The sequence below is a fragment of the Cuculus canorus genome, chromosome 3 (genome assembly GCF_017976375.1).
Source record: "Cuculus canorus isolate bCucCan1 chromosome 3, bCucCan1.pri, whole genome shotgun sequence".
Lineage (NCBI taxonomy): Eukaryota > Metazoa > Chordata > Aves > Cuculiformes > Cuculidae > Cuculus > Cuculus canorus.
Window position 1 is genome coordinate 41,154,073 of NC_071403.1, and position 16,979 is coordinate 41,171,051.

At 39.8% G+C, this 16,979-nt stretch overlaps 1 protein-coding gene across 5 annotated transcripts in view; it reads right to left on the reverse strand.

The window, feature by feature from the left end:
• The window catches only part of ARHGAP18 (Rho GTPase activating protein 18), a 94,258-nt gene that overhangs the window by 25,522 nt on the left and 51,757 nt on the right, over positions 1–16,979 (reverse strand). For 4 of the 5 annotated variants that reach the window (XM_054062995.1, XM_054062994.1, XM_054062997.1 and 1 more), the window contains exons 2-6: positions 15,822–16,021; positions 13,594–13,829; positions 10,730–10,802; positions 2,915–3,084; positions 591–756 (exon numbers count right to left, since the gene is read on the reverse strand). In XM_054062995.1, the coding sequence (XP_053918970.1) occupies positions 591–756; positions 2,915–3,084; positions 10,730–10,802; positions 13,594–13,829; positions 15,822–16,021 (845 nt within the window). Of the gene's footprint in view, positions 1–590; positions 757–2,914; positions 3,085–10,729; positions 10,803–13,593; positions 13,830–15,402; positions 15,465–15,821; positions 16,022–16,979 lie in introns of those variants that run through there. The other variant, XM_054062999.1, reaches the window with a different exon arrangement.

The window sequence follows — 16,979 nt, forward strand, 5'->3', positions numbered from 1 at the left end:
TATGCCACTCAGCATAAAAACTGCATTATGGCTTGAGTAAATGCTGGACGGGAAAGGCATATATGACACAGAAAGTTTATACCAGACAGAAAAGGAAAGCAGGTGACAAAGGCTCCCAGCATATCCTGCCAAGGGCAACTAAAGCAAAAAAAAAAGTCAGGTAGAAGTAGCACAGTACTTACCTTCAGGAAAGCAGGAAAAGAATATCCACAAAGAACATCTACACGTGTTCTCCCAGGGAATGTAGCTACACATAAGAATTTCTGTGAAGTAATTCTTCCAACACAGCACGCTACTAAGAGAGTACCCCTTCTTCACTCCTTGGTTTATCTGCTCAGTGACCGACCTGACTTTTGTATTTAGACAAAGAGCACGGTCCTGTAGCTGGAGTGACTATATCCATGAACTTCTTAGGTGTGCCTCGAGGTAAGGCACATAATTAAATGCTCAGGACCTATGTCATTTATATATATATATATATATATATATAAAAATATAAATTTTCTGCTGAAAAATCTTAAAGAACAAGATGCATTTGTTTTACTAGATTAAAACAGACCCATCTGGTTCAGAACATGAAACTGACTCACCTTTGGTTTTGATTTTTACAGCTTTCTGCTGCTTGAATTCTGTCCCAAGTACATCATAGAGAGCAGTTAATTCAATCAGTGCTAAAGAATAGACTTTCTTCATGTCCTGAGGGGCCAGGTCACCAATCTTTGTGGTACCTGTTTTGTCCTTTGGCAGCCTGAAATTCTAAAAGCAGAGATTTGCAGCAGAGTGAATAATACAAGCCACAACAAATTTCTTAGCTTGAAGGTTACGTTTCCTTTAGGGCACAAACTTTTATCATGAAGCCTGCTGTTACCGACTAAATCGTGGGAGAATTCCCTAGACAGGCCAAAAATCAGGTGATCTTAAAGTCATATAAGGAAAAGGGTTCCTAGTGACTTCTGGAGGTCATCTAATTCAGCTAACTAAATTGCATTGTCCCAAAAACCTCCGTGGGCAACCACTTCACTGCTTAATGCCCTCATGGTGACTTTTTTCTTTGCAAAATAGAATTTCCCCTGTGGTCACTTCTGGACGTTGCGTCTTGCCCTTTCACTGTGCACCTCCAGAGTCTGGCTTTGTCTTGCTTGTAACCACCCACCACCATCTCCTGTATTCTTTTGAAATTTACAGTGGAGGAAATGGCTGTCCATGAACAATCCTTTGCATATACAATTGGAATAGAAATCCCTCTGCACTTATGCAAACAAAATAACGTATTTGGCTGCTATATAAATAATAAAAAAAAGCAATCCCTTTCTTAGGGAAGGGGAATTCTTAATTATGGCTCTTTCTACTGTCCCAAATGGTTAGAAGCTGCAGTCTGAGTCTAATATGAGGCACTGAGCTGAGAGGGCAAGGCAGAGGGATTTCCCAGTTCATAGAGCTTCTAAACTCCATGTCTCACCAGTAGGCTTCTAAGTAAGACTCTTGCCTGTGCCTGACATTAGCAGTGTGCTGAACTCACAGCAGGAAGGTTGACAAGACTCTCTTCCATCTAGAAAGATATATTGTACTCTAGAATTATTTTCTCATCCTGCACAGACCCAGTGATAGTGCAGTTAACTTGGTAGCTATGGTACATGACTACATACAGAAACAGAAAAATAATTTACAAATTGTAGGTATATAGTCAGATAGATAGTCAGTTTCCCACCTTGAAGTTTCATTTACGTCAACAAAGATGTATGTTTAAAAATAGCTGCCAATGATAAAGGTGCAACAAACACAAATTGTAGATTTAAACAGGTAACTTCCTTTCCTATGATTTTGCCACTCTTTCAGTCACTGAAGGAGAAATCCCATAGCCATGTCTTTGAGCAATTCTTCTTCATAAGCCTAGCTAAAAGTATAGGTAAATTATGTTTACGCATATATGTATATGCGCATATATATAGAAGTAAGTTAGAGTATAGCAATAGTTTCCTTGATATAGGCTGCATTAGAAGAACATGATTCAAACACTCTAGAATCCATTTCTAAATATCCATTAGTGTCTGGTTCATAATGTTTAAACCAAGATACATGGGGTAATTACTATCTGAAAAACTATACATGTCCTTATCTATATTAAGTGCTTGAAGAACTATGGAACATTATTAATTCAGACACTATGTTTACTCAAACATGTTTGCATACACTGTTAAAAAAAAGACATTTTTCACACCAGTCATTAGTTTTACAGGTCACATGTAACTGCATGTTCAAGAACTGTTAAGTAGAGAGGGATCCTCAAAGAGATGCCTGAGGATCAACAACAAAATGTCTTGAAGGGTCTTCTTTGTGTTTATTCAGATTAAATCGGAATGAGCCTTTTAAAATTAAGATTTGGAAATAAAAACTGAGCACAAACTAATCCTTTATTGCCTGCTACTTGACTTTAGACTTGCATAGGTCATTTTGCTCTTCATTCCCATCCCTCACCTATCTGCATCAGTAAGCTGCACACAGTTTCTATGGACATCCACCAGCCCTTTCTACATGACAACAGAGATTTTTCATATCAGAAGTAAAATATCTCAACTCACATAACAAGAAAAGAGGCTGTAAACAAATGAAGACACAGTTTGTGTACAATTACTTCTAAGCCACTATTTCAGCTTAATATTACTAGTCATTATTCCTTACACATGAAGTACATTTTTCCAGAGAGACAATAAAATAAATAGGCATAAAAGTAGTTCCTTCTATGTTACCAATAATACTCTTCCCAAAAATGAGTTATCTTGAGAAGGTGTGTCTCCATGAAGCTAGATCCAACAACATTCTTCTAAGTCTAGTTCATCCACTATCAGAAAAATATCATCCAATCAGAACCAGTAGTAAAAACAAAGAATGAGAGCAATAAATAGGAAACACGTACCGGAAGAAGAGTGTCACCCCCTCCAACCTTGCACATTTTGTCTACTGAGCTGTCTTTGAGATTAGCTGCCTGTTCTGAAAACGATATCTCCAAATTGATGTCAGTGTCCAAAGATGGCAAATCTTCAAGCGGACTCTTCTGCTCATCAGTTCCAAGACTGTACTTTGAACCTGAAAATAGTGTAGAAAAAAACTAATCATCAACAGTAGCACAACTGAACATCACTTGATGTATAATACTGAGTTTAAAACCAAGTAGAAGTTGACGCTGCGCAAAGGATGGATTTTCTGGCTGCAAGTTCACTGACTTTGCACTTTTTATGTCAGTTGCAAATTTAGCTTCTTGCAAGGATTCGTCTTCCATAGTTTTTCTTTAACGGGGTTTTCTCTTATTTTTCTATTATGAAAAGATAAAGCAATCAACCTCAAACAAACAGCAGACTCCCAGAATCTTAGAGCCAAATAGTTTCGGCATCAGAAGTTTCTTGCCATCAAACACTTGGCAACCTCAAAAGACTGTAACATCCTGCAACAAACGAGCAATTCTTTCAGCTGTTAAAATTACGAAAGCAGAAGAGAACATTTCTCCTATGATCCAAAGCATTAACATCTGGGAATAACAGCAAGTACAGTCTTTGTCTAAACATTCCTGTCCTCATCTCAGTGTTAAGAGTCTAGATTCCTCAAAACTGTTTAGACAGGTTTCCATGGCACAGGGAAGTACACAAAAAGGGCCTTACTTCTCTTTCTTTGTTCCTTAAAAGAATCAAACGCTATGCAAATTTAGAACATTTTTTGGTATTAAAAAAAACAACCAAAACCAAACAAAAAAAACCAGCAGGAAATAAAGGGAGAGACAGTACAGATTTTAGAAAAAGAAGTCATCTAATTTCATAGTAAATCAACCACTACTTTTGAGTTAAAATACATCACGAAAGACCCAAAAGGGAACTTATATTATAAGTAATACTAACACAATGCATCAGAGACAATTCAGCAGGAGAAAGACCCTGATCTCTCCAGTATCTCTCTGGTGATGTAGTACCTCAAAGGATATATCCAGCACTAGGTTCCTTGTACAAGAAATTACAAATACCCTGCAAGTATTTGTGATGCAATTCATAGAATCATAGAATCACTAGGTTGGAAAAGACCTCTAGGACCATTGAGTCCAACCATTCCTATCAACCACTAAACCACGCCCTTCAGCACCTCATCCACCCGTTCCTTAAACACCTCCAGAGAAGGCGACTCCACCACCTCCCTGGGCAGCCTGTTCCAGTGCCCAATGATCCTTTCTGTGAAAATTTTTTTTCCTGATGTCCAGCTTGAACCTCCACTGGTGCACCTTAAGGCCATTCCCCCTTGTCCTGTCCCCTGCCACCTGGGAGAAGAGGCCAGCTCCCTCCTCTCCACAACCTCCTTTCAGGTAGTTGTAGAGAGCAAAAAGGTCTCCCCTCAGCCTCCTCTTCTCCAGGCTGAACAACCCCAGCTCTCTCAGCCGCTCCTCATAAGACTTGTTCTCCAGCCCCCTCACCAGCTTCGTTGCTCCTCTCTGGACACGCTCCAGAGCCTCAACATCCTTGTGGTGAGGGGCCCAGAACTGAACACAGTACTCAAGGTGTGGTCTCACCAGTGCCAAGTCCAGAGGGAGAATAACCTCCCTGGACCTGCTGGTCACGCTGTTTCTGATACAAGCCAAGATGCCATTGGCCTTCTTGGCCACCTGGGCACACTGCTGGCTCATGTTCAGTCGGCTGTCAACCAACACCCCTAGGTCCTTCTCCTCCAGGCAGCTTTCTAGCCAGACTTCTCCTAGTCTGTAGCACTGCATAGGGTTGTTGTGCCCCAAGTGCAGGACCCGGCATTTGGCCTTGTCAAACCTCATCCCATTGGTCTCAGCACATTGGTCCAGCCTGTTCAGATCCCTTTGCAGAGCCTCCCTACCCTCCAGCAGATCCACGCTTCCACCCAGCTTAGTGTCATCTGCAAACTTGCTGAGGGTGCACTCAATGCCTTCATCCAGGTCATTGATAAAGACATTGAACAGAGCTGGACCCAGTACTGAGCCCTGGGGAACCCCACTTGTAACTGGCCTCCAGCTGGAGTTAACTCCATTGACCACCACTCTCTGGGCCCGGCCATCCAACCAGTTTTCAACCCAGGAGAGTGTATGCCTGTCCAGGCTGACAGTTTCCATAGCAGAATGCTGTGAGAAACTGTGTCAAAGGCTTTACTGAAGTCTAAAAGTCATATATTCTTAAAATCAAGGCTAATATAAACAAATCAATCCTGCTCATTTTAGTGGGACCGTGATTCTGCCACTGGCTCCAACTCACAGGAGAATGCAACATGTTCAAAGCTAACATACCACAAGTCCAGAATAAGTGTGATGGAAATAGTATACCGCATTCTTTGGTAAATGAGTATTGTGTAACATAATAGATTAATTTCTTTACATCACTATGGGAAAATTTCACATTGCCTAGAATAACTGTACTAAACCAAGCCAGAAAAAAAATCCCTGACAATATTTATAGGTATAGCAACCTTTGACCTTGAAGCTGCAAGACAGGCTGATTAAGAAAGAAGGCATCAGGGAAGTCTTGCTCAACACTCATTCTTTCAGTGGTCTGCAAAAGAGCTGAGTTGCAAGCACGCAACCCAAACAACATAAAAAGCATCAAGTTTTAAAATAATAAAAATTACACCAACTTGAAAATTTTTCTGCACCTTATCTGCATCTAATTGAAAGACACAAAACCAAGACTAGTCTCTGTTCTTTAGAGCAATTAGTGAATCGACCTCAGCCTGCTGGACCCTACAGACAGGCAAGTGGCTGCAGCCACCACAGCCATCCTCTAGTAGGGCACAGTAATTTATGCAACCGCTCCCACATCAATGTAATTGATCTAGAGCTGAGATGCTTCCAGAGAGAGAAAGTGTATTTGAGTTAACACTTTGACTCTACTTACAACCAATGCTGTGAGAAGTAGAATAAAACATTTCCAAACACTGCCTGCTGCACATGTTGCCTTGTTTTGCGGAATAAAACTATATAACCCAAAATAAGCTATAAAGCAGGCATGTTTATTTCCAGTGCTGGGGTGCAAGGGGGTTCTCCTCCTAGCTTGCACACCGTATAGCTTAACAAGCAGCTACTTATAGTGTAAAGACATGCACAGGTATAAGCGCCTACTACATATTCATACCCTATCCCCACTTCGTATTATAATTAGAACTGGAAAGTTCACTCCAATCTTGCGCCTGCGTAGTGCCTCCTGATGGTCATTGGCCGGGGTCTTAGGGATGAAGTAGGAAGTCTTCCTCAGGCTGTTTTCAAACTCCTGAACCAAATGCAGCCAGCTTTCTGCATTCCAATGCCTACTCACTTATCAGTAAACTGCTGCTTGCTGGCTCCTTCATTATCAACTTCCAAGGTCTTTAAGGCGAACAACGCCAAGCTCTAATGAACGCTCCCAGCCCCCCTTGTCTGTTTTCGCACATCAGCCTCTTGCTCTTTCCAGAGTGGCTTCTGGCCACTTTCCACAGAGCTCGGAAAATGCCTGAGACATACGCTAAAGATTAAGCTGATCCTGAAACTAGAGCTGGTCCTTTCAGTAAATTGATATTTGAGATCTCAGTAACCAAACATAATCAAGGTCAAATTCGTTCCCAGCTGTGATCTTTGGCCTCCCTGTTTGTATATCTATATATATCATGTAAACTATTTAATGCATCCAAACCAAAGGAAGACAGTACCCTGTCCCCCCAAGACTTTTGTCTTGCTAATGTGGCCTATATATGACCTACATACTTCCTACCAGCTTGGAAAGGATCTGATGTTAACAAATAATAAAGCAGTAGCTCCTGTTTCAGTCCTCTGGTCAAGCGAAGGTGCCGTGTAAAGCAGATGTCTTAGTAATGCTGTGCACGTTTTAAAGGTCTGGAAATGCTGCTGTTGTGGGGAGTTTCTTCTTGGTCATAAAGCCTTGGTCCTATTGTTGTGCAAACATTAATTAGGAAGTAGCTCTAAGAGGAAGCAGCTTTGATGTTCTGTCAACCTGCCAACTACATGCAATATTTCATGAAAGAAATGTGATGAAATTCATGAAAGTGTGATACAGGAAAATGTAAATATTTTCACTAAAGGATATGGAAGCTGTACTTAATATTAGTCCTGTACTAATAGGACATGGAAACACTGGAAGTTTCAACCTTGCTATTTCCTGGTTTTGCTAGAGAATCTAGAGTATACCCTGATGAAGCTATGCTGATAGATCTTTATAACTAGAAAGATAAAATGGCTAATGATTTTAAGTAGCAAATAAGAAGCTTTGTAATCTTTTCACAAACATTGTATCACTCCAGCCATAAATTCTTCATTTATCATGTAAAATGAAAAGTAGAAACAAACTCTAATTAAAAACACAACCAAATGTCAGTCTTTTTCCCTATCAAGAAGCAAACATTACAGCTTTTTTCCCACACGCTATAAAAGCACACACAATGCTTTCATCCATTTGCCAGACCATTATGCTTTCAGGTTGCCATTATGCAGAGGTCTTATCTAACATTCTTTCCTTTCAGCTAATCCCGTCTGTTCAGAAGGACAACTGCAGTCCCAACTTTTGCTGCTCCTCTGTTTAAGCTAGCGAGTATTTAACTTTTCATCTGCTTTATTCCTCCCTTTCTATTTCTCAAGTTGTCTCAACCAACATGGTTATTCATTCCTTTTCATAGGCATCCATAGAAAATCTATTTTTTTCTTTCATAGCTGTTGAACATATTCCTAGCTTTACAAGTCTGCAAGTCTTTAGTGAGTGTTATGGATTGTTAAAATTATAATGTCTTCTGACAGCTTAATTCATAATTCTAAATTTTCTTTTTTCTTTCCTGTAGACACATTCTGCACCTACATAAAACAAAAAGAGGCATTTGAAGCCAGTAGGTAAAGGTCCTTCCAAAAACCCTCAAATATGCATCTACCACCACCAAAAAAAAAAAACTTAGGAACTCATTAAACTGTCCTATTTGAGCAGGATCAGGCAGAAAGGGGAAAAAAACAAAACATAATGGTTTCACATTATTCCCTGAGTCTGCTCACGTTGTTCAGACAAGAAACAAGGTGTGTTGGACTGGCAAGAAAGCAGGAGTGAACACAAGTTCACACAGCCCGCGTATGACCTAAGGGCAAACCATTATCACCTTCAGTCTGGCAGAAGCACTTGGGAATGCAACATTCAAATACCAATATAGGAACACAGTCATCACCCTTGGAGAAGGGCCAGAGTAATTCACTCTAACAGTTTTAAGACATTTCAGTTTACTGAAACTTTGGATTTTTTTTTAATAAGGTCTGAGATTATATCCATATTTTTTAGGTAAAACTGGTATTACGTCTCTGTCAAAGAGGGGGAGGGGGTCCATTTTAAAATAATTTCTTTGGATTTGGATTTCATAAATATTTAATATCTTTGAAATATCAAGCATTGTTTACTTTTTGCCTTAAATTAATTCACTGTTTGCATAACACTAATTTGCTCATTATTCTTGAGGTAAGGCCATAGCACAGCACTGAAACAGGTGTGGTGGTTTTGACACTGCCAGACTTGCACGGTTCAACTGCAAGTTGAAGTGATTTATTTCTTCCTCCTCCAATCTTGGGAGCAGAGCCCACTTTTGCATGTTGACAAAAGCAGAAGTGTATCAGGATGTAAGCAAGGCTGCATTTCCCATCCACACCACAATCTGTGCTGAGGAGAGCTAGCATATGGAAGTTGCCTTTCAGAACTTCCCATTTCTTAAGAATTCATCAGGGCCACTGGACAAAAAGAACCAGATGTGATAAAAATTCTGTAATAATTGCTTGGTAATTTTCCAGCTCTGAATCCTACAGTGCAGTTTACTGACACAAACACCGGCCATCTCTTCCTTCCTTTGTGCTGAACCAGCAGTCTGGCAGTCCTCCCAATTTTTTACTGTTCTTATAGGAGTGAGGTTTGCCGAGATGCAAGGGAGGAAGGGAAGGATTAACAGCACTTCTGGGAATGCACATATTTGGTGATATTGAGAGGATCCCTGTGGAGAAGGACTTGGGGTGCTGATTGATGAGAAGGTCGACATGAGCCGGCAATGTGCGCTTGCAGCCCAGAAGACCAACCATATTCTGGGCTGCATCAAAAGAAGCATGGTCAGCAGGTCGAGGGAGGTGATTCTGCCCCTCTATTCCTCTCTAGTGAGACCTCACCTGGACTACTGCTATGAGGCCAGGCTGAGAGAATTGGGGTTGTTCAGCCTGGAGAAGAGAAGGCTCTGAGGAGACCTCATAGCGACCTTCCAATACCTGAAGGGGCTACAAGAAAGCTGAGGAGGGACTGTTTACAAAGGCTTGTAGTGATAGGACATAGGACTTTAAATTGGAAGGAGGAAGATTTAGATTAGACGTTAGGAAGAAATTTTTCACAATGAGAGTGGTGAGGCACTCATAGCTTCCCTGGGCAACCTGTGCCAGTGCCCCATCCCTGGAGGTGTTCAAGGCCAGGTTGGATGGGGCCTTGAGCAGCCTGATCTAGTGGGACGTGTCCCTGCATGGCAGGGGATTTGGAACTAAACAATCTTTAATGTTTCTTCTGATTCAAACCACTCTATGATTGATTCTATATTCACGGCTGGCTTATATTCATCTCTCTCACTTCAACCTCCATCCACATCCTATATTGTCTGTTGCCGTTTCCTAAATCTAATCCCACAGTAACCATTTTTCCAGAATACTACTGGTCAGTATTCTAGAACTGGAGCAGAAATTTATGTGGTGGCTTAATTATAGATAAGTAACGTGCAGTAGGGAACGTGATCTGCCTGCCTAACTATTTAAGCTGCTATAGGGTTCAGTGTAACACTTATGGACTACCCAGTCCACCAGAAGAAGAAAAAAAACCCAACACACAAGCAAAGCAGAATAGCAATGCAGTCTCTTAAAGCTTAAATGGCTGCCAGTTACCAATATCCTGATGTATAAAGTAATGGTTATGGCGGTATGACAGACAGTGCAATGCCTACTTCAAAGAAACCTAAGACGATGCAGGGCTGCCAACCTTTTATTATTGGACCTGAAGAGCAGCCAAAAGCTTTACTGAAGCTCTTCATCACACTCTGAAAGCAGAAACTATGGAAACAGCTAAGGACTTCTGTGATGTTCTGTCCTACTTGACAGCGAGAGAGAGGAGTCTTCCCTTGGTACTCTACCTCTCCTGTGTAATCATGCGCTTTTGGACATAACCCAGTCCTGCACAAACAGAATGCTATTTCCTTTCCATTTTCCTTTAAAAGGTAAACAAACTTTGCTCTTCCATCCCTGTTTTTTTCTTGAGCTGCAGATATATAGCAAGCTCTCACTTTCTTGGATGTTTATAGTCCAATTGTTTTTGTTCTCCTGTATGCATTGATGACATTTTGTGTAACACTTAATTTCCTGTACTGTACAGCAGAGATAAACCAGAAAGGATAAATTAAGGATCAGGAAAGACCTAAACATAAGCTATGAGAGGAGACTTCTCACAGATTATTTGATTATAAAATGATCACCGCTAACAAACAAGATTTCACACATGGCTCAAGGATACTATCTACAGCCACACTTAAAAATTTACTACAACGCAGGTCAGAACAGGTTTGTCACAAGAACAGGAATGTCACAGTGATTTCTTTCACTGAAAATTTACTGGAAATAAGGATCTATATGGTAGGTTGTGTAGTTGAAAGCCTACAAATAAAAAAAAAAAAAGAAAAAGAAAAGGGAGTTATTTGGCATTACCTTTTGATCCATCTTGAGTTTCATTTTTGTTTTCACTTCCTCTCACAGTTGAGGGTTCATTTCCTTCACAGACCTGAGAAAGGAACAATAAATACACATGCCTATAAAAAATAAATACATGGCTGTAGAAACTCCTTTGACCCTGTGCATGACTAAAACATACTCCTGCAAATCAGAGCTACACAAAAGCACACCTATGTGTTTCAGTAGAAAACTCTTTGCCAAAGACTAAGGGGATCTGAAATCTAGGTGATTAAAAAATTACTAATTAAGACTATTCCCCTTCTTCCCAAAAGGATAAGTGGATACAAGACTTAATTTTTTTAGAGTTGCAAACAGTAAGAAAATCTTCGATCTGAAGCCATAGTTTGCACTGGAAAGGATATAGAAAGGGAATCTGGAGGAGACTGACTCAGTCCAAATTCCTTCCTCTTGCAAAATCTTACATGACTGCCTCCCCTACAGAACACTCCCATCCCTTTTTCAGGGTAGACTGACATTAATATCTGTGCTTATAGCTTAGATTCCCAACAGCAACATTAGGACACTTCGGAGAGTCAACAGAACAGGAAAGGATTTGAAACACTTGTCCTTTCTACAATATTGCACTACTGAGTTCTCAAGATTTGTCATACCCCACGAACTGAATGACATTTACTACAGAAAAATATATTTCAGAATATGTAGAAAATCTATATCCATATATATATATATATATGTATATATATACCCATATACATTTTTACCCACATATTATTTTTATTATCTTTTTGGTAAATCATATCAACAGTGAATTGGTTTGCACTCTGGATTTTTAATTGTATTTTACTCAAGCACTCTGTAGCTCCATACTTACTGAGAAAAAAAAATCAAGTTCTAAAGATTTTTCCTACCAACACAAATTTGTATATTCACTTTTTATTAAAATTGGGGATCTTGAGAGGTGGAAGAAGACAATGCGACTGCCCAGAAAATTATTACTGTTTCACAGAGCAGTAGAAGCAGACTGGGAAGCTATCAAGGTGCCAGAAGTCTAGCTTCTTTTTGGGAATATGGCAGGAAATTTAATAGAAACAACAACACAATTGTTGCATTCATGCAAAACATCATCACTATTGTTTTACCTTTCCTCCTGCTTTCCTCCAGGTGAAAGGAGGTTACAGGATTTTCAGAGGCTATTATTAAACTAGAATGACTTCATACAGCTGCAAATGTCTTCGTTCCTCCTTTGTTAAATAAAAAGCTTTCTAATGATGGGAGAGTAACAAAGCACAGAAACAAGTTACCTACGGAGGCTGTAGAAGTTAATTCACTACAGGCTTTCTGTGACAGAACAGGTGAATAAGCACAAGAAATGATTTCTGAATAATCTTGCTCTGGAGAAAGGAGTGCAGTACAGGTTTGAGGAGCTACACTTGTATTACTTTATTTCAGTCAGGAAGACAGGTTTAGAAGGATTCTTTTTTTTCAGCTATTTCTATATTTAAGAAATATTGTTCTTTTTCATACATGTTTAATGGCTATTTGCATTTGTCTGTTTGCATTACTTCCCAGTGATGTCATCAATATCAACGCATGTAGTTTAAGGGTGACAAATCAACTGAACACTGTGACACTATTTTGTAACATTAAAACGTGTGGCTTAAACACAGGAACAGGAGTATTTCTTGTGCTTTACTGAAATAAGATACTTAGAAATTACATTGCATTAAGTTACATAATATTTTACCTAAATCGCTCTGCTATTAGATGTTATAATTTTTCAGCATAGTCAATTCCAAACCAGATCCTGGAAAGCTTTTGTGGAGTTAATACCCCTTCTACAACCACACGCAAAGCAGAACAGTGTAAGGAAGTTGTGCCTCCAGAAGACACGTTTGAGCTTACAAATTCACCCCAATACATTTAGCCTGTACTATATTTGAAAGGAATTGCCAAAGCAAAGGAAGCTCTTGTGGGAAGGAGGAAGTTAAATTCCCTCAAAATTCACTGTGCTTTCCACTAGCATTGTGCTGAATGGCAGCAGTAGCAGCGAGAACAAGGGACAGGTCAAGTAAGCCAGCTGTGCGTCTTCGTCAGGTCAGAGTCTTCTGACAGCTGAAGATCTCATTGCTTTTAAGGGACAAGAGAGGACACTTACACTTCTCCACGGAAGAGGAATTCTAATGATAGTCTCCATTTCCCTCCTTCCTCATTCCTATATGCAGGAGAGGAACTCTCCTGTCTGATGCCCCACAAGAGGACCCTCCAAGACCTGTCAGAGCAACTTCCCACACAGATTAACGACACACAGGCTCTGGGAGTTAGTGTGGGGACTAAGCCCCCAGCTGACAGGCATAAAGACCTAGCCAAAATAGAGGAGGTTACATTGATGTACCATTTTCTCCCCCTTTTTTTAAGAAAAAAAAGAAACAAGAGCACCAGTAAAAGGTACTGCTCCCTATTTGGCAGACCCGTCCAGATTGCTGCACGGCACTACCACTCAAAGATAAAAGTGAGCTTTTGGTAGCAATTTAGAGGATTGCTGTCATGAGATTTGCATCTGCATTAGAATTAATTCAAGTTAATATCTTGACCATGGAGTGGTTGGTTTGTTCATCACCTTTTAAGTAATACAAGGCAAATATACACACTTCTTTTTACATACTAAAATTGCTTATTGCAATGGTAAATTTGAACCAATGCTTTTCTGATAAATTCCCTTGGAAATCAGTGAAAAGTTAGACACAAATCTTACGGAAATACGGAAATTACAGAAATACGGAAAGATTTTGTTACTGTGCTTCCTTCCCCTCTCCCTCTACTCCTGGATGTCCCTCTCTTCTCTTTGCCAGAATCAAACGAAACTACAGACAGGAACTTACATTTCCCTTTGAGTCATTTTGTAGCCTGAAGATATCTCTGACATCAGGAATCTGGTGCTGTTTGTTTTTTTTCCTCATAGTCTGTGTGACAGTCTCTACTCGCTTTTCTACTGCTGCCTTCTGGGTTCGCGTCAGTGTGGACAGAAAGACCATGCTTTCCAGGGAGTCTCCGGAGCTCTCACCAAATAGATTTGACAGACCTGCCTCCTTCAGCCATTCTTCTTCCAGTTCTCCCTCTGAGCAAGGCAAAGAGAAAAAAGCATAAACATTGGCTTTTGTGTACCATTGGTCACACTGGATGCTAAGGCAGTTCACAGGGAAAGTACTAAGGGGATACACAATTAAGAACAATTACACTATAGTGACTTTGAAAAAAGCTATTGTTTCTAAAGAGCTTCAAAAGGGTTAACAGGATATCAAAGCTTTTAAAATAGTTAATCCAATACAGACGGCTACTGGGCAATCTTTATAATAATCTACAACACTTCCATTAAATCATGTACCGTTTTATGAATGTACCTAGGTATAAATGTGCATGGGGAAGTCTGAAAGCTTCTGATCGTTGCTGCTTCATTGATTTTTAGTTCAGTTTTCAATCTTTTTAGCTCCTTTACTGACACAGTTCTGCCCACTTTTCTTGACACATTAACCCTACTGCTCTCCACTAGCTCAATTTAATGAAGGAGAAACCAGGCTACAGGAGTCACCTTAATGCTATTTTTTAATCAGTTCTTAAGACATGATCTCCAGCCTGCTGGCAGTCCACAAAGCAACTGTTGCTTTAGTCTTATAGTTGACAGATCACTGCACATAAAAGAGGAGAAAGCCATTAAATACTGTCACCAATGGCAAAAATTCTGCTTATGAAACCAGTATCTCTCCAATGATACTTTCTTTAAAATATTAAGTTCTGTCTGTAGCAGCTGAGCTTGTCCTGAATGCTAGCAACCCTCTCAAATGTTCAAGCAACATTCTCATTAATCAGTACTCCAATGCTGGCATGTCAGCTTCACCTGTAGTTTCCCATAGTGCCCAGAAAACAGACACAAAATTCTAAGTATGAATATTGCTATGGCTGTGCAGCCAAATCCTGAGCCTCAGAAAAAAGGTCAAAAGGTGTGGGGCAGAACACCACATGCTCAAGCTGATCAGCTCATCTGAGCTGACTCACTCGCACTTCATGACAGAGTCAGCAGCTCAAGCTGGAGCAGCAACTAGGAGGAAGAAGGCTACATATAAATAAAAAGGAAATGGTGGAGTTTGGAGTGCAGAGCCTGAAGGAGTAACAGCATCAGTAAGCTCATGTGCTGCAGAAGAATGGGCTTTGCTGCTCTGGAGAAAGCCTCACAGCTCTGTCAGATGCCCTGCTCTCTGGGCATGCAGGATCAGAGCCTTGCTTTCTCCAGAGGCCATCCCTCTTCAGAACACTTGTAAATAGCAGTGATGTTTCAAGATGCTTATGGAGGCAAAAGAGCAAATCTCTTTGAAAGCTAATGGAGTCCATTTTTCTCACTCACATAGAGGTCATATCAACATGCAGACAGAACTCACGATTTCAATTTACTGAGACTATGAGCCTATTGTAAGATAAGTAGAGGCAGACACTGTACTGTTAAAAAGAATTTTTGAGAGAAGAGTGGAAATAAGGGTGTTACTCCTCTTTCGTATGATAGGACAAGAAAAATAAACAAATTGCCCAGCTTCTCCTAAGTTCATGCCCTCAGGAATGGCCCTTAACTGATGCTTCTGAGAAACAAAAATAATACAACTGAACAGTCACAATAGTTACAAGTGTAGAAAGTTACTCACTAAACTTAAACCGGTTAATCATTGGCTTGTCTTCTAAAGCGTGAGGTTTCTATCCACAATAGCTACAATAACGAACAACACACACAAAGAGTGAAAGGGTAAGTTAGTTTAACAGTAAACTGCAAATAAAGCCTTGACTGTTCTGATTTGCAAGTACAAGCACCTTTCTGAAGTTCTGCAAATACCATTTAAAGGAAAACCAGCCTTTTACTTATTTCTGATGACATTCTCTTTGAGGATACTATCTGTTTCTGGTGATATGCATCAGAGGCAATGGAATTTTCCACATGGATCTTCAGCACAGTGACCTCCTTTTTGATTTAAATATGTTTGGTGGGTACCGCCTCTTAAAACAAGGCTTAAGGAACAAACTCTAAATGAGCAAACCGATGATCATTCACAAGAGTGGATTTCATTACCATCTGGCTCTTTCACCACAAGTGCTATTCGTTCCTCATGATTGTTTCCTCTGGTTTCATGGATGTTTTCAAGTTCTTTCCAGTAGTCATCCATAGACAGTTCATCCAAAGAGTCTTGGGATCCTGAGCGGTCAAATGATGCTCCATCAAGCGTCTTCTTGGAATGGTCATGGTTCATTGTATACTGGCCAGATCGACGGCTAGAAACATAAACCAAAAGGCAATTCTTGATGAGCATTTTAAGATACAGGATATATTAATAGCTGTGAAGGCAGTTAGTGATGAATTGTGTCAAAGTATCAAAGCTACTGTCAACAAGCAAACCAAAGATATTAAAAATTACTTTTAATATCTGGAATATATGTATAATTTAACATTTCTGCTGTAAGTATCTCCCAGTCTGGAATGGCACAAGAGTCTGTATTAAAGAGGAAATAATGAATCCAAGTTCTAGTAATCCTAGATAAACCAAACCTCTAATTCAATTCACAACAGTCAGTTCCACCAACTTCATGGCACATTTCTTCCTAGCATCACGGTTCATAAAGAATATTTCAAAAGTGCCTTTCTGGCTGAGTAAATTCTTATAACTTGACAGTACCCCTACTTTTTATCCTTCGCTATTCTGCTATTATTTTTCATAAATGTTTAGTCTGATATCTATGACCTTAATTACAGCTGGGAAAGCACAAAATAGAATTATTGAAATTACAGTTTGAGGAGTAAACTGCTGCATCCAAACGTTTAAGAAAGGCTACTATTTGTTTCTATCTTGCTTCCTTTTTGGCTGAAAGCTTGCCATTTTTATAGTTTGAGATTACTAGTTTTTGGCTCACCCTGCCAAATACACGTTGCCAAGTCTCTCAAAAGGGATCTTTCATCTTAAGTACACCTGCAATTATGAAAAAGAAACCAACAAGCTGAAACCTCTAGGTCTCACCTTGGCCTCATTAACTCACCAGCAAAAAACTACCACTGACCTAGCACAAAATCCCTCTTAAAAAAATGCAAAATAAGTTATAATTATGTCATTGAAGTTACAGGTCATAGTTACAGTCAAATATACCAAATCAAAAGCCACAAACTGATTCAGACTATCAGAAAGAAGATGTGGATTACATGAATAGGAATCTGTTGTAACTTCAGCTGTCCTATTTT